Here is a 22,580-nt window from a genome sequence, read left to right as displayed (position 1 = left end):
ACTGGGTTTTCTGCTCATTTGTCCCTTCTGTTTCTTTTTTCTTGTCCTTGTCTTTTTAGCTTTACCACTTTATCATTAGAGGGCTAGAGACACAGAACCTGGGACTATACCTCATCTTTTGATTTGACTTAAAAGGTCATCACGCCATTACACGTGCCCTAATAGAGACAGCTGAAAAATCCACTTTCTCTGCAGGGCCTGCAATGAGGGATTTGCAGAATCCTGCAGGGGATCAAGGGATTCTTCACTACAGTTCATGGATCTATAGGGTTGCTCTGCACTTGTCTGCTTTCTTCATTGAGAGTGGTCCCCAAATGTGTCCTTGACTGTCCTGCAGGTCACTTCTTTCCCACTGGAAAGGTTACTGTGTACAGACCCTCTGATGAAAGTACCCTGGCAGCTTGGAGGCTGCCCTTTCTCTGCCCCTCTCTGTTCTGAAGCAGGAGGTGGCAGCAACCAGGAAGCCCTTTTCTCTCAAGTACAACTAGTCACCAGGCTGACCAGGGGCTGCTCAGGGTTGTGGTTTAACATGCACGGTGGGTGCCCGGGTATCTTATCAGGTCCCTCCTCGTTTTAGAAGGAAATGCCTCTGGTTTTAAGCTGCTGTCACTTTCATGGAGATGAAAGTATTTGTGGAACTTGAGAAAAAGAAAAATACTGTTCTTTCTTTGAGTGGAGGCAGGGGTAAATATGGAAATGATTCTTGACTTTAGAATGTCTTTTTGAAAAAGCAGACCGCCATAAAAAGCATGCCCGCGAAGCGCATTTGAATTCTCCCACTTGAAGAAAATATATCTGATGCCTTAGAGTAGGCACTAAAATGCCCCCAGAAAGGGTCTGGGTTCAGTGCCTGTTCAGCATGCCCCAGACTCCCTCTGGCTACCGCCTCCTCCACGCAGCCTTCTCCCCAGGCCCTGGAGCCCCTGTCTCCTGTCTCTTTGCACTCTTCGTTGCTCATCACAGTGCAGCAGGAGGAGCTAGCTAAGCACCCACGTGAAGGGCGCCTGGGCACTACTGCCAGGAGGCAGGCAGGGGGACAGCAGATCACATCTATGAGGAGGCCTGCCTGTCCCGGCCCCTCGACTGACGACTGGATGCAGTTCCGAAGCCTTGGTGCTGCACCCTCTGGCTTCTACCTTCTTTGCTGCCAGCTGCCCCCCCACAGTCCTCTTGTTCGGCCATCCCACACTGGGTGAGGCTTCTGGAAGATGGGCACACTCCTGCATACCTTCCTTCCTTGGCCTGTGTGTGCCCCTGGACATGGGGCAGCTGCCCCTACTTCCTGAACTTGTCCTTTGAAACCCCAGCAAAGCCCACCCACTCCCCGAGCCAGCCTCTGGTCTACCTTCTCTTAGAGCCCCGGGAGATCATGGAGGGACATGCTAGGTCACTTCTGGACCTCCTTCTCCATCACACATCTCATTCATGTATGAGGGGCAGGGGCTTCAAAAGTTAGTGGCAAATAGAATTAAATAAGGGAATTTGCCCACAAACTTTTGGAAGCCCCCTCATGTATGCAAATACGATTGTATGAAAGTCTCATAAATATTCTTGAATGGATGTGTAAATTAGTAAGTAATGCGTGGGGGCTTCCTCCCTGAGTGCTGGTAAATCCAGAATGCTTTTAAGTTGCCATTTGATGAGAGATGGGAAGGGTGAGCTTCCCTTGACAAATGCATTTCTCTCCTCTTTTTTAAAAAAAGTTTTATTGACACATAATGTACATATCCTAAAACTGACTCCTTCAAGCATATCAAGGAGAGTCATGTAATCATTACCATATCAATTTTAGAACACCCGCCCCGCCTCCAGTGGCTATCATTTGCTTTCTCCGCCAGCCCTGAATGCCCTGGGCACTTGTGTCGGATGTGATCTGCAAGTAACAATACACTTTCTCCCCGTGGAACCTCCCCTTCCCCCCCTCCCACGAGAGCTGGGGAGTTAGGAAACTCCACCATCGGAGCTAGCGTTCCCCCTCTCTCCCATTTATTTCCACCTCAGTGTGAAGCGGAACAAGCATTGCCTTCTAAATACAAACTTAGCTAAGACTGGCTGCCTTCTGTTGAAGAAGAGGAATTACTTTTTGTTGTTGACAGACTTTTTTTCTTTACTCCACAGTCAGTACTTAGCACTGAGACCGCTGAGAGCGGGAGGGCAGGGCGCCTCTGAGACGGGCTGGTGTTTCCCTGTTACTGTTCAAAGCCTGGGAGAGGTCACTCAGCAAGCCCTCTGCTTAGCCAGACCCCTGAACTCCAGGGTTGGCCGCCTCCTGGTTAGGGCAGTGGTAGCCCGTTGGCAGCGCCGTGTTGCTATGACACTAGCCTAGCCAACAGTATTAGCGGGCTTTCCCCCTCCTGCAGTTCGCATTGTAGGGAACCACCATTTGGATACAAAACGTCCTGTATTTGGAAAGGTTTTAGTGGATTTTCAAGCTCTTGCTGTTTGTTGTGGTTTTGCGATCATGTAAACTTTTTCTAGGTTTTCCGTTTGTATGTTCCAGTAAGTGAGGAGTTTACCCTTCTACAAACACCCCATCATAATTACCCCATTTCTCTGTAATTGCACTTTTTCGTCATTTTTTCGGCCAATAATTGGGAATTAGGTTAAGCTTATTGAAGTCTCAAATTACTAGGCTATTAGTCTTTCCACACAGCATGAGCATTTTCTAAATTCATGTGGCATCTGAAGGGGCTCCAGGCCCTTTTGAGGTGGCCAGGTGCCGGTCACACCTGTGAACAGAACAGTTTGGCGTCGGGGGTGTGTGATCAGGGCCAGGGACATACAGAGCCATGCCACCTTCACTCGGGTGCTCTGAGGACAGACGTGCAGTCCCTGAGGGTTTTATAATGGACACCTGTGATTTCTCCGGGGTTTTTCCTTCAGGTACAGGCTCCAGACCGTGAAGTCCTTGGCGGGAGTGAGCCTCATGCTCCGGTTACTGTGGGCAAGTCTGAGATGGGATGACATGGCGGCCAAGGCTCCTCCTGGGGGCGGGACCACACGGACAGGTACGGCCTCCTCCAATTCTCATCAAGGTCCCTTCAAAAGCTAAAACCGCCTGACTCTCTAACATAGCCACTGCTTATTAAAATAAAGGCTGTCTTAGAAATACAGCTTGGCTGGAGTGAGTTGGGTGTGGCGTGCCATCAGATCGGTGGGGGGGTGGGGACAGGACAGGACTGATGGGAGTGCAGATTCTACAGGGAATCATTTAGTGCAGCCCAGCCCCCATCGGTGTTTATGAGACCTTTGTGAGTGGATCCCTGAAACCGGGGCACGTGGGATTCAGGTTGCTGCTTCCCTCGCAGGGTGTTGGTGTTTCTGCTGACTCAGACCTCAGCTGTCCCCGCTCAGCGTCTTGTGCACATGAGGCATGCCGAAGGGGCAGGCAGCAGTGTTGCCCTGGTCACCTCTTTCCAGAGGTGTAGTTCCTGTACATCTCTTCAAGCAAGAGCTGCCGTGCCCTTTTCAGTCCTTGAGTGTTTGGGGTTGTTATTAACATTATGTGAATTTAATCACCATAGAAACATCTGAAACGGAAATCACAACAACAGAAATAATTAAGAGACGAGATGTTGGCCCTTACGGCATTCGATCTGAATATTGCATCAGGAAGATCATCTGTCCCATCGGCGTTCCAGAAGCGCCCAAAGGTAAGTGATCGAGTGGATTCTAGTACTTTGCTACTGACCCGATCACCCCAGCTGTTATGAGTGGAAATGTTACTCCTTTAACCCTATTTCCATTTCTGAAGAGATGCTTTTTGATTATAAACTACCATCAAATAAAAATTACCTTCAAATACAAATAAGTCAAGACTCACTGCCATTGATTGAGTCCATTACAACTCACAGCAAGCTCCTAGGACAGAGAAGAACTGCCCCTTCGCATTCCCAAGCCTGTAGATCTTTAAAGGAACAGAAAGCCGCCTCTTTCTCCTGCTGAGGGTCTGGTGGCTTCGAACTGCTGACATTGCAGTTAACAGCCTAACACGTAACCCACTACGTCACCAGGCTCCTTTGAAGACTGCATAGGCATTTATGTATGATGCCTTGCGGTGTTGTACCAAGTCAGGGTGGGCACAGAGAGCTATAATAATACACATATCTTTGGTAATTTATCTGGCTCGGTCACTGAATGAGGCCAGCAGCTCTAAGAGCAGTCACGCTGTCTGTGGCTCATTTTATGGGGCTTAGAGTGACACAGAAGGACTCGCTGGGTAAAGCAGTAGTGTAGTTCCTCAGAACCCAGGGTGGCAGGCATCTCAGAGACAGACAGGCCTTAAGAGAACCCCTCAGGCATAGGCTCCGAGTGGCAGATACTTAGAAGATGATCCACCTGGAGTCTTTAAGGAAGTAAAGACGATCCGGAGCAGAAAATGATAAGGAGGATGAGTACGTGGTCAGTATTGGCAAGGGAGCAAGGTTAAAACTATTTTGCACATAATTACAAGTGTCTAGGAATTTTTTAAAAATCAGAACTGCTCATACTAGAAAGAGTTCAATAAGGTATGCAGATTCGAGATACATAAATATTATAGAAGTTGGTCGTTGTGCTTTGTATGAGCAATTTTTAACTTTAGCTCCTCCAAAGGATGAAGAAACACGCCCAAAGAAAGTGAGTCTTAGAAACCTACTGCTTTTCCCCCCTACTGCTTTAAAGAAGTTAATGCACCCCAGAGCTAATCAGTTTCTTTCTTTTTTTTTTTTTTTTAATCAAGTTAACCCGAAAATTCATCTTGAAGAATAAATAAGTAAATAGCCTCTTTGGAAAGAATTTCACCAGTGGGTACTTGTCCCCATAGATGATGTCATTTCAGGACAGCTCCAGGAGGGTCCTGGCGCAGTTGCTAGGCAAAGCCCCAGTTGAGAGAAGGAGTTCTGAGCGCCCAGCCTTCGGGGCAAATGACTGCAGGCTCCTTGAATTCCTTTTCTTCGACCTCTGTCACTGTGTCCACCCAGGTCCCACGCCGCTGCTGCTTCTCCAGGCCCTGCACAGAGAGGAATGTTGCGTGCTTCAACTTCATTATGAGATTTTATCTAGTCATACCTGCCTCTGGTCTCACAGAAAAAGTCAATTCCCTTCTAATGCCATTTTTCTTCACATACCCTTTGAGATCCCCCTCACGTGCTGATGACTCGGATCGCCTTCGCCATGTGGGGCAGGGAAGCACACGCCAGTTGCTGTCATCACACTTGGCCAGGCATCCGCCATGCTTCTTGAAAGGAGTTGTATCGCAGCTGCCTCTGAAGGGTGGATAGGTGTGAGTTGAGTGAGACGGAGGCAAGGGAGCTCAGCAAGAGTGTTCCAGCCAGAGCAACAGGCTCGGAAGCCGGTGGGCAGAGCTTGGTGCTCTGGATGTGCTTTAGAAAGTAGGGCTTGATTGGAACGCAACCACACTTCATCATTTAAATGTGGTCTTGCACCTTTTACAGTATCAGCGCAGAGTTGGATATTCTAACCCACAACTTCTAAAACATAGGACCCTACAAGAAGGAGCCTGGTGGTACAGTGGTTAAGCATGTGACTTTTAACTGGAGTAAAACCTACCATCCTGAGGGAGAAGAGTGGGCAGACTGCTTCTACAACGATTGACAGCTTGGGAAACCCTAGGGGGCAGCACTACTCTGTCCTATGGCATCATTATGCGGCCAAGTGGACTCGCTGACCATGGCCTGGGTTTAGTTTGGGTCCTGGTATGGGAAGAGATCCTGGAAGTACTCTTAATTTTAGAAGTTGTGCTACTTCAAATACTCATGATTTCTTTTCCAAAGAAACACCTACCCCTCAGAGGAAAGGCCTTCGATCGAGTGCACTGCGACCAAAGAGACCGGAAACGCCCAAGCAGACTGGCCCTGTTATCACTGAAACGTGGGTAGCAGAAGAAGAGTTGGAATTATGGGAGATCAGGGCATTTGCTGAGAGGTGAGGAAGATGATTACCACATGATCTAGCTGTGGGGAGAGTTTTATCCCTTCAGAATTAGAGAATTACCACTCTGATAACACAATTGCATCAATGTGTGCTAGTACATTGATAAGAGTATAAATGAATTTCATTATGTCCTATTTAATTTTACTTTACCTTTTGATTTTAAGTGCTTGATGTGTGTGTGTGTAGATATAGATATATAGTTTATTAAGATCCATGTTCTAATTTTTGATGTGTTGCTATTTGTCCTTACCTAATGATCTTAATTTCTTATTGAAGCAAAATAACTGGCTACCTGTGCTCGATGTGACCGCTGTCAGCCAGGTTTCGTTTCCGTCCATCAGAAGCCCTATCTGATCTGTTTCTCCTTTGTGCCCCGCAGAGTGGAGAAAGAAAAGGCCCAGGCAGTTGAGCAACAGGCTAAGGTTAGTGAACAGAAGAAAGCAGAGGACTCCCAGGCCCCAGTGGAGGTGCAGCTAAAACAGCAGCTAGTGGCTGCCCAGCAGGTGGGGGATTTGGTACGAGTCCCACCTGGCAACAAATTTACATTGTTGGCCAAATTCATGCACACCAAAGCATGTGAATTGTGTGTGTGCATGCCTGTGTGTGTATTTGTGTGTGTGGTAAGTATATCAGTACCCAGACATTTGCCACATCTACTATCTCCTGTTGTCCAGTTGAGTGATGTGGGTCACCACCATCCTGCTGTTCACCCATCACTGTATAATCTACGTGGCTCCTTCTCATTAATTGAAACTAGCTCTCTGGATACACAAAGCGGAGGCTTTGCAGAACGTATACAGTTTTGGAAAGATCCCTCTTATTCTCTTCCTCATTCACAGGATATTTCCTGAAAATAAATTTTCCCTGCCAAATTTCCAACTAGAAAAACTATAATCTATAAAAAGGTAAATTGCACATAAGATGCTATGAGAGTTTATTGTAATTGATCATAAAGCTATTGATGGTTTCTTACCCTGTCCAAATTCCATTATTAGAAGAGACCACGATCAGTCAGGCATAATGAGATGAAATTTCCAGCAGAAAGTTGGTGTCCTGAGCGTCTTTCATATTTCATAAGTCAGATATCGAACTTTCTTTTGGCGGCGGCTTTTTTTTTTTTATTGTCTTGCTTTCACATACTTACCATCTCCTTAAAACTATTCTGAATGTAAATAATATAAATGCTTCAATATTAGGACCCAAATCACAGGTGCTCACGCCTTTTGTCACTGGGATAGCAGATGCTGCAGGAGTTTCTAATCAACTTGGATATGTAAACTTCTGGAACACAGATGAAAGTAGATAGATAATGATTTCTGATGTTGGCATAGATACATATAACACTTAAAAATCCCATATAAATGAAAGTATTCGTTTCAATCTACTTTTTCTCCTCACGCTTTTAGAACACTCGTTTTCCCTCCCAGTGCTTAGTGATCTCTGACCTCAGTGTGCTGCTTATTATCTTCATTTACGTCACAGTTGTTTGAGTTCAGGCACCTTGGGCGGAATGGACTGCTTTGGAAATGTATCCCAAAGCACAAGTATCAATCGATCAGGCATCAATCAGCTATTTGTTTTGTTTTTCATCTTATGGGTGTAATTTTCTTCCCTACAACGTACCCAAATAATCTGTTGCTTTTTAAACTTTCTTTGAAAAGGCTTATTTCTAAAGATATCCAACTACTGAGTGTTTGCAGGTCACTTGCCTCCTTTTTCTCCTGATTCAGTCAGATGACGTGTCTAAACATCCGAAAGAAACTCCCTCTCTTCTGAGGCATCGTTAGGTGAAATGCCTCATTGGGCTCGACATCATTCCTGGTCCAGTTTCAATGACAGGAGACAACTGAGCACGTTCCAACTCTTACCACTAACGAGCTCTGTGCCCTGGGCCAAATTAAAGCTCTCTCAGCCACAGTTTCCTGATTTTAAAGTGGCCCTAAAGTGCCAGCCACCTCATTGGGTTGGTCTGAGCATTAAATAAGGGAGGCAGGTACAACATCTGCCCCACATCTGCAGTAAATTCTACCTCTTGCTTTCATCAGAACCATCATTGAGAAGGTGTCAGAAAACCCCCACTATCCATAAGAAAAAGACATGCAAATGATCTTTAATAAGCACACAGTCTGAAAGGTGTTTGAACTAAGGCGCCTAATCGGCCTAGAGATACTGTGTGAGCCTTCTGCCCAGCTGACTGCCTCGCCGGGCTGCTAACTTGACTAGCGATACCCTCCTGTGGCTCGTCCTTCATGGCTGCATAACCCAGCGCTGGAGGATAACCGACATCCTTTGCTGTCTGCTGTAAATCCGCCCCCGCCCCCGCCCCCGCCGTACCCTGCTAAGCAGCAAGCCATGCGGCTCCAGTCAGAGTGCCCACACCTCTTTTTTCCAGGCTGAAAGCCTGGGTGTTGGCACAGGATGGGAAAGCAGGTGAGGTCACTCTGGCTGTTGCCCACAACTTCGTACCTTAATTAAAATAGACATGGGTGTAAAGCCTTACTACTTAGCTTTCATCAAGATATTACACTCCAATGGTCAGCTTCAGGGGTATTTTAGACATTTAGTGTAAGCAGCTTCTTCGCGCAAAAGAAATGACTGGCCTTCATGTTGGAACTGTGTGGGTCTCATTGAGAACTGCTTTGGGTCACGGCTTCTCTTCCCTGACTTTTCTAGAGACGCCTGGAGCAGCAGAAACCGATGGTCATTGCCACTTCCGCCACTGCCCCGTCTAACAGTACAGCCAGCATCATCTCGCCAGCCCCAAAAGTGATGGTGGCCCCGCTAAGTGGCGCTGTGACCCCTGGAGCTAAAATGGTTCTGACTACTAAAGTCGGCTCTCCAGCGACCGTAACATTCCAGCAAAGCAAGAACTTCCACCAGACCTTTGCTACGTGGGTTAAGCAAGGCCAGTCAAATTCAGGTACACGGCCGTGGGGTAACACAAGGTTGCCTTTCATTCAAGAAAAGAGACATTTCAATCCTTTGCCGCCTGAAACGAACCCTGTCTTTAGAATGTTGTGTTTCCTCCGCAGCTGCCTGGGCAAACAAGCCGTAGCAGCTGGTTTGTGCTCAATGGTATTCATGCTAGTCCATCTGCAAAACCCCCCTTCACATCATTTCACTTGCAACATTTACATCGGTCACAGGGTTTGAGTGGAAGGAATGTTTTCTTGAAAGTGCAAAGATGAGCCACATTTCATGCATTGGTGCCCGCCTAGAAGCCACAACGTTGCTGGTTCCTTTAAATCTAAAGCTTACGCCATGTCTTATACCCCATTAGCCACCAGCACAGCGGCCACAGCTGCTCCAACCATTGCCAGCACAGGTCAGACGTTCCAAATTGCAGGCAACCCAGTCACTATGGCAGGAAAAGTAATTACCAAACTGCCACTTCCTGCTGACAGCAAGATTGTCGCTGTAAATGTGCCAGCAACGCAAGGAGGTAAGGGAACGGGAGGAGTTGTGATTCACATGTGCCAGCTCGTACTGTTGCCATTATTTTTCATTTCCTTTCCACCGGTTTCAGTCCTTAGATCTCTCTCACATTCTCTGTAGTCCGCTCTAAAACCCTGCCACACGTAGTCTCGCCTCCGAAACCAAGCCACATGGATGCTCTCAATTGAGGGGCGGGTTAGTAACCAGCCCTTCTTCTTTGTTCAAGGTGTCGTTCAAGTCCAGCAGAAAGTCCTGGGGATCATTCCATCCAGTACAGGTGCAAGCCAGCAAACCTTCACTTCATTCCAACCCAGAGCAGCCACCGTCACCGTTCGACCCAACACCTCGGCCTCCGGGGGAACCCCCGGCACGTCCCAAGTAAGGACTCGACCCTGGTTGCCTTTCGAGCTCTTGAGCACGTAGATCCCAGCCTCTCTCTCAATGTTTCTAGCGGTTTATATAATCCGTGACTAAGTGCTGATTTGAAAACCATCTTAGTTGTAATACTTCTGATGAGTGAAAAACGATATGTGAACTCTCTGTCGCTGACTTTTAGCCAGTAGCAGTGAGGTATGATTAACGAATAGTAAGAACTGCTTGATAGAATGTTTAGAAAGGACGCTGTATTTCAGTAACAGTGGACGGCGCTGGCCCACCCAAGGAAACGTGCTGTGCAGCCTAGTCAGGAGACAGAATGGCTACTGCAACCGTGGTGTGGTCCAACCAGTGTGTCCCCTATAACACGACAACCAGTATATTAGCTAGCTGGTCTGTCAACCTTCCTAATGCCACGACTTTTGATACAGGTCCTCATGGTGGTGACCCCCACCCCCAACTATAACTTTATTTTCGTTGCTACTTCACTGTAATTTTGCTGCTGTGATGAATTGGGCGACCCCTATGAAAGGATCATTCGGCCCCCAAGGGGGTCGCGACCCACAGGTTGAGAACCACTGTGTTAGATCCATCATCTCTCTCTCTCTGGCTCTGGTCTTAAGGGAAAGGTCTAATGTGCTGGCTTGCAAATTGTTTGAACCTAAACATAGAACAGAAAGTAATGTGCTCTGCATTTTCCCTTTTAAAGCTGAAAAGGCTCCTTTGATCTCTGATCGCCCTCCTCTCTTCTCTGAGCAAGAGCCCAGGCGTGGAGCTACGAGCAAACGAGACTTGGTGACCACCTGAGACACTCGTGGTGGTTTCAGGCAGGCCCTCGCCGAGTTTTCGTCTTTTCCTTTAGGGTGAAGGCTATTTTTGGTATCAGGAGTGTATAGGTTTGTGGGATCCCATCTAAACTACATATTCACCTCCCAAACTCATCTTTTATTCTGATAGACTCTTAATAGACTCTAAAGTGCAGTGGCCAAGAGGGTTTGTCCTGTCTATTTGTTATGATCAAATGTAGTCCCATCTTATATTTGAAGTCATCCTGCATTAGTCTTTTAAAAATAGTTTAAATCACTGTCCTTCGTATTGATTTCTAGGTCATCACAGGGCCCCAGATCCGCCCTGGCATGACAGTGATCAGAACCCCACTCCAACAGTCAACCCTGGGAAAGGCGATTATTCGGACACCTGTGATGGTGCAGCCAGGTAATCACCCACCCACCCAGTATTGTCAGCTTTCCTAGACAAGACCCATTCGGGACACCTCTCAGACTTCATTTGGCACGTTAAATACTGAAAAATGGCTACTCTGAGCACACTAACATTTCTAATCCATTGGTGGGATGCATCCAGACATAAACATATGTACATATGGGATCATTCAAATGACCATTGGTGAAAACCATTGTGTCTGATACACAGCAACCCTGTGTGTGTCAGAGTAGACCTGGGGTGCCCTGGGTGGACTCAAACCTCCTCAGCCTTTTTGTTGGCAATGGTGATCCTGATAGTCACCTGAAGTGTTAACTTTTTAGCATCGTTCCTCAAACTGTTTGCACTGCAAAGACATTGAGCAGGGGTCCAAAAGTTCTCCCAGTAGACACTGGACGGAAGAGAATAATCAAGAAGCAGAGGTGATGGAACACTAGTCCCGGCAGGTGTGAGAGCGTATTCTAACGTCACCAGAATGGGGAAGGTGTTACCGAAGGAGGCTGGCAGGCAGGAGCAAAGGGCCACTGGAGCCGCCCCGCGGTGGCAGAAAGAGGAGCCTCTCTGCCCCTGTCAAGATTTGCCAATCAGAAACCCAAAGAAGCCGGAATTGGCTCCATGGCAGTAGGGTTCTGTGTGAAAATGTGCTACTCGATGACACACAGGTGTCCTTGACTCTGAAAGGAAGGATCGGAGTCCTTAGTAAGTGACACTCAGCTGGTTTATAGCTTAGGGGAACCGTAGTCCTGGGCCTAGCCCGACGGAGAGCCTCTGTGCATATTTGGGAGGATGTGTGATTGCCAAGGAATTAAAATCGACACGAATGAAAGCTACAACATTTTCTAAAAGCACAAAAATAGATTGGCCACATGTAAAATAAAAAGACAGTTGATAAGTTTAAAGGTAAGATGGCAAGATGAGGGGAAAGCATATTTGCACTTTATCTCTTTAATCGATACAGAGCAGTTGGAAGACAGTAAATAGGGAAAAGGAGAACCAGCCTCTTCCTAAGGCCTGGTCAAGGAAGATGGACACCTGATGAATGAAGAAGCACAAAGGACTGGACGGAGTTGGGGTCCTGGCCTCCGCCGTGGCTGGAGAAAGGCCGGATCCAGAGCAGCATGTTGACCACCCCAAGGGCCGGGCCGGCTCCTTGACTCCGGGGAGGCGTCTACGGGGAGCTGTCCTGCTTCAGTGAAACAAGCACTCGGTGGGAGGCTTGTGAATGAGCTTAGCCTTTCTAGAGTTCCAGCGAGTGCTCTGCCTCCTGAACCCAGTAATACAGGGCGGGCTGGTACTCGGAGGAAATAATCCGAAGCACACAAAGGCCTCTGAGCATGGAATTTATGATGGCATTATGTAAGCGCCACGGTGGTGCAGTGGTGACATACTCCATGGCTTACCAGATGGTCAGCAGTTGGAACCGACCAGCCACTCCAGGAAGCACGCTGTGGCAGTTGACTTCCATAGGGAGAGCAGCCTTGGGAAGCCTGGGTGAAGGTTGTCCCCTGTCCTACCGAGTCCTTGGGGACTGGAATGAAATTGACAGTGGGCATTGGATGCTAACTAATAAGGGAAGTAATCTGAATAAAAGATACAAATATTTTTCCCCCAGAAGAGGAATGAGTAAATATGAAGAAATTTGATCTTATTTACTAATAATGTGAATATTAGTAATTTTTAACAGGAAATTATAAATGTACAATAATTACAAACTATCAAATACTTATTCTTCCATCCTTCTGCCAGTAGCGTATTCTTCAAGTCCCGGTGGATTAAAGGAGAACCTCGGGTTTTTAGAAGAGAACAGTTCCGGTCCAGTTCAACTTCATTCAGCACAGACACTTTCCGGGCAACTACTTTGCCGTTGATTTTAAAGATATAGTAGTTCTTGCCCTTAAAATTCACCTAAACTATTTGTCACAGTAGCTTTAAGAGAAACTCATTTGGCCTAGGATAGTCTCAAGTTATATTCCTCAGGAAAAGCAGCCTTAACAATGGCGTATTTTACCTATTATCATTTTGGCTTTCGACTCAAGGAGAAGGTTATTTTATTTTATTTTTTGGTCGCTCTACTTCAGAGAAAGGAACTGCTGAACCATGGTTGTCAGTGAGTCGAATGAAGCAAACACATTAACAATGTGGTGGTCCTTTGGGTGGGGCTCTATGTCTAAATGCATATGTGGACACTCAGCATCACGTCAGTCTTATAAAAAGAGTACGTTTACCCAGCGTGTGAATTCGCTGCAAATCACAGCAATGTTCCGCCACACCGGCCTTCTCTTTGCACAGGCACGCCTCAACAAGTGGTGACTCAGATTATCAGAGGGCAGCCCGTGTCTACCGCCGTCTCCTCCCAAAATGCTGTTTCCACAACCCCTGGGCAGAAAGGACTAACTCCTGGCACACCCACTGCAAACCTACCGCCCCCTGCCGCACAGCCCCCTCGCCCCCAGCAAGGACAAGTGAAGCTCACCATGGCTCAGCTCACCCAGTTAACACAGGGCCACGTAAGTACTGGTGACCCCCCATCCCATCCCCGTTTTAGAAGTGGCTGTGTATGCTTGCTCTGAGTGTGAATCACGTACTTACTTTGCCGAGCTGAAAGGTGTTCTTGTTTTACAAAGCGGTGGTTTTGTGGAGCCCCCGCAGGGAGGAGATGGCACACCCATTGTCAAGTATCCTTTAGGCAACGCGCAGCCAGGGAGATGCAAATCATTTCACTACGGAAATGTCCTAGTGTTCCACGCGGAAAATGAAATTGGAATATATTAAACCATTTCCTTGCAAGACTCAGTATTATAAAATTCTTCCATTATTGATGAGTGGGTGCGATTCCAATAGAAATAAAATCAGTGGAAAGTGTTAGTGTGTGTGTAACCTGACAAACTTATTAACAGTGGGTGGAAGGGTTTGCCTTATATGATAAGCCGATGTCAGAACTTAGGATGCTACACTAACTAATAACAGATAGGAACAAACTCCAGGAGAGACAGTCCAGTGGGACGGTCAGTTGTGCAGAAAGTGAGCCCTCTGGAAGGGTAGCCTTGCTCACTCGTTCTGGGCGCTGGTTAGAGCGTACCAACACCTCACTGTGTGCATAGACTCGTCTGGAATGAAAGGCTTACCTGGTCTTTCAAATGGCTCCTGTCAATTCCGTCCCATGTAGGGAGCTAGTCAAGGGAGGAAGAGGAGGCTGGCTTCTAAGAAGATTTACTGGTACTCGGAGGAAATAATCCGAAGCACACAAAGGCCTCTGAGCATGGATTTTATGATGGCATTATGTAAGCCATCATACATAAGGGCAGCTCTCCTCCTTCCTCTGAGGAGTTCTCCGTGCGTCAGGGTTGACACCACCACCCCCTCCCGGCAGTGAGTTGGAGCAGGTACTAAGGAAAGAGTTGTTTGGAAGACCCTTTGAAAAGCCAAGCACTGCTCCGTTTTCTTATGAATCAAGGAGATGCGTGTTGATATCATATACCTAAGAGCTTGGGATAAACTAAAGCTGTCTGGTTAAACACGAGTTCACAAGGGCGTGGAGCAGAATGCACTCAAACCTACTCTGATGGTAGGAACAGACCAGGGTGAGTCAAAAGTATTGCCACAAACCTCCTAGTTCATACACTCATGGATTCGTTCCCCACAAAGTGTGTTTGAATGAATCTCTGCGATCAGTGGGTGGCTGCAGACAAGTCCTCTCATTAATTCTCTTGTCTTCGTCTCAATAGCGTGACCCCCTCTGACAAACACACACACACCCCTAAAGAAAGAAAAATCCAGTCAAAACAGTGGCTTCCAAGGGGTCTGCTGAGAGGTCAAGGCAGAGAGCTAAACAGCACAAGTGAGAAAAGGGCCAGGGAAGTCGGGCCCAGTCCTTTTCCTATCCCTGTAGTGCACTTGCTGCTGCTGCTTCAGTGTAACAAGGGGCTGTCCTGTGAGGATTTTGTTGGGAAACTTCAGCCCGCCCACCCTACAGCCTTAACCTTGCACTTGAAAACGGCTTTTTGTTCCACAAATTCATAGAACATTTCAAAGGAACAGGAGCCCTGGTGGCACAGTGGCTATGAGTTGGGCTGCTAACCACAGAGTCAGCAGTTTGAAACCACCAGCCGCTCCTCAGGAGGGTCACCATCTGAGTCCTCCGAGGGAACGAAAGCTGCTGTTTGATATGGTGTGGACTGAAGAGTGCAGGCTCCTTGCGGAAGGGTTAGAGAGCTGGAAACACTGCCTTCAGCAGTGTATAGGCCTAGATGGAGGCGACGTCAAGAAACACTGGCTTCACATTTTGTCATTTTTTTATTCAGAAGGGTTCTATGGTTTTTGGTGCAGCCACTTTGGCAAACTCCTGAGCCTTCCTGAGGAAAGCTGAAGATGTGTGTAGCCGGGGCCTGCGGGGGTCCTCGCTCAAGAGCTGTTCCCTCTAGAGTTCACGTGGGCACCAGAGTACGAAGGGGCTCCACAAAGTTCATGAGAAAATGGAGCTGAAAGATCATGGAGATTTTCCACGGACTTTCTGAAGCCCCTCCATGTGCATGAGTCTTTGTAGCAACAGTGTGCACAGGAGCCCCTGACTGGGAGCAACTGAGACTGCACTCAATTAGGTAAACAAAGGGTTAGATTCCTGTACTAACAAAAACAGGGGAACTACCGCTACCCTAACTGCATAGCTGGACCCCACAGATGGAATGTTGAAGTAAAGAAACTGATGATGCCGCTGAGATGGGGCGGTGCAGTGTTTGTACACAAGCCGCGTGACAAAGGAGGCTTTCTACTCCTGTAAAGAGTTACAGCTCCGGAAACTCACAGGGGCAGCGTGACTCGGTGGCAGGGAGTCTTGAGTTGGATTTTGCCATAGACTCTTAGTGCATATTTTTATTATGTCAATGGATCCTTTCAATGTAAGCAGTGTTTAATCTGATTGATGTTTTCAACACTTTTTCCTTGGTGGTATGTTTTTCCCACAGGGTGGCAATCAAGGCTTGACAGTAGTCATTCAAGGGCAAGGGCAGACCACTGGTCAGTTGCAGCTGATCCCTTCTGGGGTGGCAGTGCTTCCAGGCCCAGGCCAGCAGCTCATGCAGGCCGCGATGCCAAATGGTACTGTCCAGCGGTTCCTCTTCACCCCTTTGACCACAGCAGCCACCACCGCCAGCACCACAACCACCGTCTCCACTGCCACCGCAGGTAGAACTCGGGGTCTGTGATTCGCGCAGGGTGGCGGTCTCTTCAATGTTGGACTAACAGAGGAGACAGAGGGGACAAGTGCTTGTCTTTGGGAGCCTCGAAATAACTCAGGTGGTCTGGTGGCTCCTCCTTAAGAGAACCTCCATCACTACCATCATGGGGGCGGGAGGGGGGCAGGTCCTGGGTATTCTCGGCACCACCTGCCCGGTACTCCCTGCCAAACCATGGTGCCACTGATAAGGGATTGAGAGCTCCCGAACCAGAACCTCTGTGTTCACCTCCTAACGCACCCAGTTGCTCACTGCCCACCATCGCCAAACCTTAAGAAGAAGATGAGGGTCGCCATTAGCCTGGGCCAGAAGTTACACCCTGCTGTGGAAGCCAACCTCCTGCGAGCCTTGGAGGATCAGTACAGTGTGCAGAGGACAGAACGGTTCCTCTGAGTCTTTTACCATGGTCTCACGGTTGTCGAGTAACGGGAATGTTTGATCTTTCCTCCTCACAGGCACGAGTGAGCAGAGACAGAGTAAATTATCACCCCAGACACAGGTGCCACCGGCTAAAGCCCTGCCACCGGCTCAGCCCTCCAGTGGGAGTCTTCCGGAGGCCCTGCCACAGGCTGCGCAGGCTGCAGCCCAGCCCTTGCCCCCAGCCCAGCCCTTGTCCCCAACTCAGCCTGAAGTTCAGACTCAGCCTGAAGTTCAGACCCAAGCGACGGTTGCGTCCCACGTTCCATCGGAAGCACAATCCATCCAGACACAGTCGTCCAAACCCCAAGTGGCAGTACAGTGTCAGCCTCAGAGTCCTGTCCCGGGGCAGTCTCCTGTTGGCGTCCAAAGTCCACCACAGACTCGAATACGTCCGTCAACTCCATCCCAAGTGTCTCCGGGACCGCAATCCCAGTCGGTTCCACTTCACCCACACACTTCTCTTCAGCCGCCTTCCCAAGGCCCGCCCCAGGCTCAGCCCCAGGTACAGTCTCCAACTCAAACTCTTTCATCAGGACCCACGTTCACTCAAGTTACCGTTCCGTCCCCGTCCCATCCACAGCTTCTGCTACAGCAGCCACCGCCCCAAGTCCAGCAACAAGTCCCGGTCCTCTCCCAGATCCCGCCACAGGTCGTGGCCCAGATACAGGCCCAGCAAGGTGGTGTGCCCCAGCAAATCAAACTCCAGTTACCTATCCAAATTCCGCAAAGCAGGCCTGTGCAGACTCACCAGATTGAGAGTGTGGTTACAGTGCAGGCAGCCAGTGTGCAAGAGCAGTTGCAGAGGGTGCAGCAACTCAGGGAGCAGCAGCAGCAGAAGAAACAGCAACAGATAGAGATTAAGCGGGAACACACCCTCCACGCTGCTAATCAAAGTGAAATCATTCAGAAACAGGTAACGTGATTACGTAAAAGCAGCATGTTCAGTAGCTTGAATTCTTGTGCTGTGCCGTAGATGTAGCGTTGGGTTTTTGTGAGGTTTCTAAATGAGACAAAATGCACTAATGCTTCAACCGCAGGAGAAGCACCAGAGTGGCCAAAACAATATCGAGTGCCGCCCGTGGTCTGGAACTCTGCTAGTTACGTGCAACCAGTGCTTCTTAAAAACTAACCGTATTTTTGGGAGAACCAAGACGGGAAGAATGAAGTCTAAAGATCATTCATTCATATGACACTTGAGGGGTTAACTATGTGTTCAAGCCACTTCAGACATGACTGCAGTTTCTTTGACATCATTTGAGTTTTTATTTCTTAGTTTGCATGGAGCTAGAGCAAATTACAGATAGACCAGAGTCCTTTGGGAAGAAATGTTAAACACTCTCGCACCCACTCCTCGCTTATCGGCTTGGTTAGTGTCCAAAGGCCGGGTTGTTAAGTGAACATGGACAGTCACCACATGAGATGATGATACAGACGATGACCATTGTCCTTACATGACTGCCAGAGTCCCAGGAACCATGACCCAGGCAAGCTGACACTTTGCCGAAACCCTCGCCCCTCAGCATTGGTTAATGCGCAGAGTAGTTCAGTAGTAACTTTTTTACTGTCGGATAACGAACTAGTTGATAAATGAGGAATGGGTGTATTCCATAGCTTCAATAAAAAGCTGCATCTTGCAGTGGCACCTGGGTGTGAAGGAAGGCAACTTAAATGAGTTTGAGTCCTTCTGCTTAAGCAGCAGTCGCATTTAAAGCCACCTACTTTACTGGAGAAGGCGTTCTTTGCATCCACAACTTGCACCCACCCAGGACTACTTACGACTGGGATTGTGGACCTCATCTCTAAGGGAGAAAGTAGCAGTTTGTAAGAGGAGTGGAGAAATTTTCAGTGAGAGCGGAAATGGGTTCAACTTAGAACCAAAACGTGGGGGAAAGAAGGTAGGCGAAGCATTATGTAATCTTTAATGCCGATGGGATAAAAGCCCAGGGCTCCCTGTTGGATACGACTGACTTGTCGGTCAGTGTTTTGGTTGCTTGGATCTTCCTACAATTAAAGCCAAGAACTAAAGAGCTAGCAAATACTGCTGGTCTTGCACCTTAAGATCCAGTGGCCACTCAGCACATGTGACTATGTAGATTGAAATTAATTAGAATTGAAGGAGGTTTTGCATGTCCCTCTGCCATCTAACTGGCCACAGTCCATGTGGCTTGCAGCCACTGCATTGAATATCCGCAACATCATGGGAAGTTCTGTTGCAGACGCTGCAGAATTACTGTCTAAAACATCTCCCCATAAGGACCCCAAGTGAGAGATGGTTCTCTGACGTTCGGGAGGTATTGCTCCCATGTGTGCTTGGGGCCAGCTAGTGGCAACTAACAGTCCCAGCGATGTGTCTCTGTCTGTTGTGTCCCCGGTAGCCTGCCTTCTCTGCCCTCTTCCCGCTCCTGTCCTTTGCGTTCAGGTTGGCATTTCCCATTGCTGCTCTTTCAGTGGGACTTCTCTCTAGTGAATAGCCCGCTGGAGGCTTGCTGGAATAAGAGGAGGAGGTTTTGCAGAATAAAGGCTTACCAACACCAACAGACATACAAGGCCTTGAAGAACTACTTAGCCCTACAGAGTGGAGACGTGGCTGCTGGCAGGCAGTTGAGTCAAGGCACAGAGAGAGGGTTCTTCTCAGTACATTTGAAATGTTCCATATCCGAACGACAAGAATTTCCAGCTGCCTCGTGAATCGTGACTGGAAATGCATGTCTTAAAAGAAAGAGTACAAGTGTCACCAAGTAATGACCCTGCATTCAGTTCCTGGACCTGCCATTCCCAGTCCTGTGAAGGAAGGTCATACATGTGGCCCAAATCCACAGTCCTTGAGTCAGCTCCAGTGCATGCCGCCCCTGTAAACCAGAGTGGAGCTGCTCTGTGGAGCAGAGTGGCTGGTGGGCTCAAACCGCCAACCTAGCAGTTAGCAGCCCAAAGGTGCGGAGGCCCTTTTTAAATAGGCAAAGGAATCCCAAAGTTGCAGTAAATATTCGTATACAATTGAAGTTCTAGAATGTCTGAGCGCCTTGTCAGCCCTCAGGACTAGACTCCCAACGTTAGGTTTGAAATGCGGCTCGGGTCCAAGTGGAGCCTGCCCGCAGTTGCCGTCTGAACCTCACTGACCCTTATCTAGCGTGGTGGCACACCGGGGAGAGACGGGACACAGAGGGAAAGCCAGCATCACGTTAAAAACATGGCCTTTGGAGGGTCGATGGAGCAGACTCAAAGCTCAGCTGTCTCGCTTGGTATTTAATTGAGTCGCTTGTTTCTTTTTGTGGCAATGCCTCATAAAAGCCTCCCCTCCTTACAGTATGGTTATGTGGAATAGATGAGAGAGCGGCAGGTGCTTTGCCCGGCACCCAGGCCCCTGGGGGCTGTTCATGTTTTCTGTATTCTGATCGCGAACTTCTTAACCTTGTCTTTGGGCAACACTGAAATAGGTGGTGAGATTTCTTCTACTGTCTGTATACCAGTTTGTATTCACTATAAAATGTGCACTGTTGGGTTTTGTTCTGTCCTGAAGGTGGTGATGAAACATAATGCTGTAATAGAACATTTAAAACAGAAAAAGACCCTGACTCCAGCTGAGCGGGAAGAGAATCAAAGGTAGGGAGAAATGTTCCCGGCCGGAACCCGGTCTCCCTGTCGCCCCCGGCCTCTCCGCTACCGCACACCCGACAGTCCCGACTAGGCGTTTTGTAACGTGATCGAGGTTCCTTAAGCCAGAGCATCCCTGGGCACCGACAGGGGCTTCGTCATAGGAGCACACAACTGGTTTGACTTGCTCTCTGAAGCTCTCATCAGCGAGAGCTCAGACTGGCTGTCGAGACAGAAAACCACTGTCATAAGGCTTCCAGAACGAAAGGCCCAGCGTTACATGAATTGTGTGTTTTTCTCTAGAATGATTGTGTGTAACCAGGTGATGAAGTATATTTTGGATAAGATAGATAAAGAAGAAAAGCAGGCGGCCAAAAAACGGAAGCGGGAAGAGAGTGTGGAGCAGAAACGGAGCAAGCAGAATGCTACGAAGCTCTCGGCTCTGCTCTTCAAACACAAAGAGCAGCTGAAAGCGGAGATTCTGAAAAAGAGGGCGCTCCTCGACAAAGACCTCCAAATCGAAGTGCAGGTGAGAAGCCTGTCACCCCTCCCCTGGGGCTGCCGTGGAAAAGCCACTTTCTGCCTTCTGGCCCTGGAGCGTGGAGATAAGCTTAGCGGGTTGCCATGGAGGTAACTGTGTGGTACGGGTCTCTGTGTCCCCGTGCAGCTTGCCCTCTCCTTCCTTGACCTCCTCTGTCCAGCACGCCCTTCATTTCCATCAGGGTGGGACTCTAGTCAGGGAGACTGGACGTTGAGTCCGTACACAGTGTAACAGCCGTGGGGCTGAATGGAAACAAGGCAGGGGTTTTCTGGTCTTCCTGTCTTGCCTTCTCCAAACTAGCCACTGGGAGAGAGCGAGTCCGTGGATTCCGACAGGTCTCAAACTATTATTGAATGAAAAATTCCGATTCTAGGACCATATAGGCAGTGCAATACAAATTCAGTGCATTTAGCAAATCGAGGACCCCTGGAGTCGCTTGTGATTCATGGCGACCCCATGTGGTGACAGTCAGACTGCAGCCTCTCATGCTTCTGGGAGCTGACTGTCGGCTCTCCCTCCTCCTGAGCTGTGTGTGGGGTGAGTTCAGACCTCTAGGTTCGCAGCCGGCACTTCATCTGGGCCCATCAGACTGCTTGCTTTTCAACCGATTAAAGTTGTGCCCCACGCCATTCCCACTTGTATTCTGTACAGTACAGGGGAAATACTGATGTATGGCAGACAATCTGTCTCCTTTCTATTTAAACGACGACAATAAAATGAGGTTTAAAGATTAATATTGAATATACATTCAAAATGTATCCTTTGCACATTATCTTTAACCAAGTATTCAAATATAACCACATTTTATGTAAAAACTACTATGAGCATATAATGAACATTCTTCTGTGTTGAACATAGTACACAGCCATTTACTTACTGTACAATATTACATTGTCTAGGGCTTTTTTGTTGTTATTTTTGACTGTGCTATTTTTTAAAACGAAATGCCCAGTATTAGGCAGTCTCCAGGGTTTGAACCAACTTACAAATTATATTAAAAGTTGGGGGTACATACTTTGGTTCATAATAACAGATGGGGCACACACATCAAGGTATTATTGTTAGAGATGGTTCAGTGCATCTGGAAGAATGTCTTTAACGTTTGTATGCCTTTAAAGGTACACTATACAATAAGACAACATTTGACAGTGGCATTAAAAACAAACCATACAACAACCCAAAAAAAAAAAAACCAAACCATACCCAACTGTTCCTGCTTAGGTACAAATTCAACTTAAAAGCAGATGTAGGAAAAAAAAAAAAAAAAAAGCAGATGTAGGAACTTGTTCATAACCTGGAACTGCTTGAATTTTAACTGGCAGAATTAATATTTCACTGTCAACGCAGCTTGCTATCAAGGACAGCATTCAATTGTGTTATTTACTAGCATATTTGTGTATTTTTGTTTAAGCATTTTTTAATTTGTAATAATTTCATCACTTATTTTTAAGGTAGATGGCTGGGCCTGTTCTTATAACATTTCTGTCTATTAGATAAAACAATACCCTAGTCCCTTTTAAAAATCTAATTGATGCCTACATTTAGCTCTTTGAATACCTTAACCATCAGTATTGTAAACTTTTTACCAATTGTTCTAGAAATTTAGTTTCAGAAGCAGTAAATTCAGGGGCATTTACCAGCTTTGCTGGATAGCTGTTTTCATCGCCCTGGAGGTAGGGTCAGGGAGCTTTATTCTGAGTGAGGCATTTTTATTTTGTTTGTGGTCTTTCAACCCAGCTTTGTTTAGCCCTCCCCTGACCACCAGCCTCAAGCCTGCCCCTATGAGCCCACTCAGAGCCTTTCTGACTCCTTCCCCTGCAAGAGCGGCTGTT

General features: G+C 47.7%; 1 protein-coding gene across 1 annotated transcript in view; it reads left to right on the top strand.

The window, feature by feature from the left end:
- BPTF (bromodomain PHD finger transcription factor) overlaps positions 1-22,580 on the top strand; it is a 136,743-nt gene that overhangs the window by 99,093 nt on the left and 15,070 nt on the right. The window contains exons 16-27 of the mRNA XM_013005820.1: positions 2,884-3,008; positions 3,525-3,653; positions 5,775-5,925; positions 6,314-6,437; positions 8,608-8,854; positions 9,596-9,747; positions 10,851-10,959; positions 13,255-13,472; positions 15,927-16,146; positions 16,652-17,529; positions 20,134-20,216; positions 20,511-20,736. Of these exons, the coding sequence (XP_012861274.1) occupies positions 2,884-3,008; positions 3,525-3,653; positions 5,775-5,925; positions 6,314-6,437; positions 8,608-8,854; positions 9,596-9,747; positions 10,851-10,959; positions 13,255-13,472; positions 15,927-16,146; positions 16,652-17,529; positions 20,134-20,216; positions 20,511-20,736 (2,662 nt within the window). The remainder of the gene's footprint in view (positions 1-2,883; positions 3,009-3,524; positions 3,654-5,774; positions 5,926-6,313; positions 6,438-8,607; positions 8,855-9,595; positions 9,748-10,850; positions 10,960-13,254; positions 13,473-15,926; positions 16,147-16,651; positions 17,530-20,133; positions 20,217-20,510; positions 20,737-22,580) is intronic.

This window comes from Echinops telfairi, unplaced genomic scaffold, assembly GCF_000313985.2.
Source record: "Echinops telfairi isolate 266 unplaced genomic scaffold, ASM31398v2 ScPeMD7_7458;HRSCAF=8496, whole genome shotgun sequence".
Lineage (NCBI taxonomy): Eukaryota > Metazoa > Chordata > Mammalia > Afrosoricida > Tenrecidae > Echinops > Echinops telfairi.
Note: the sequence above shows the minus strand (reverse complement) of the source record. Positions and strands in the feature narration are given on the sequence as shown.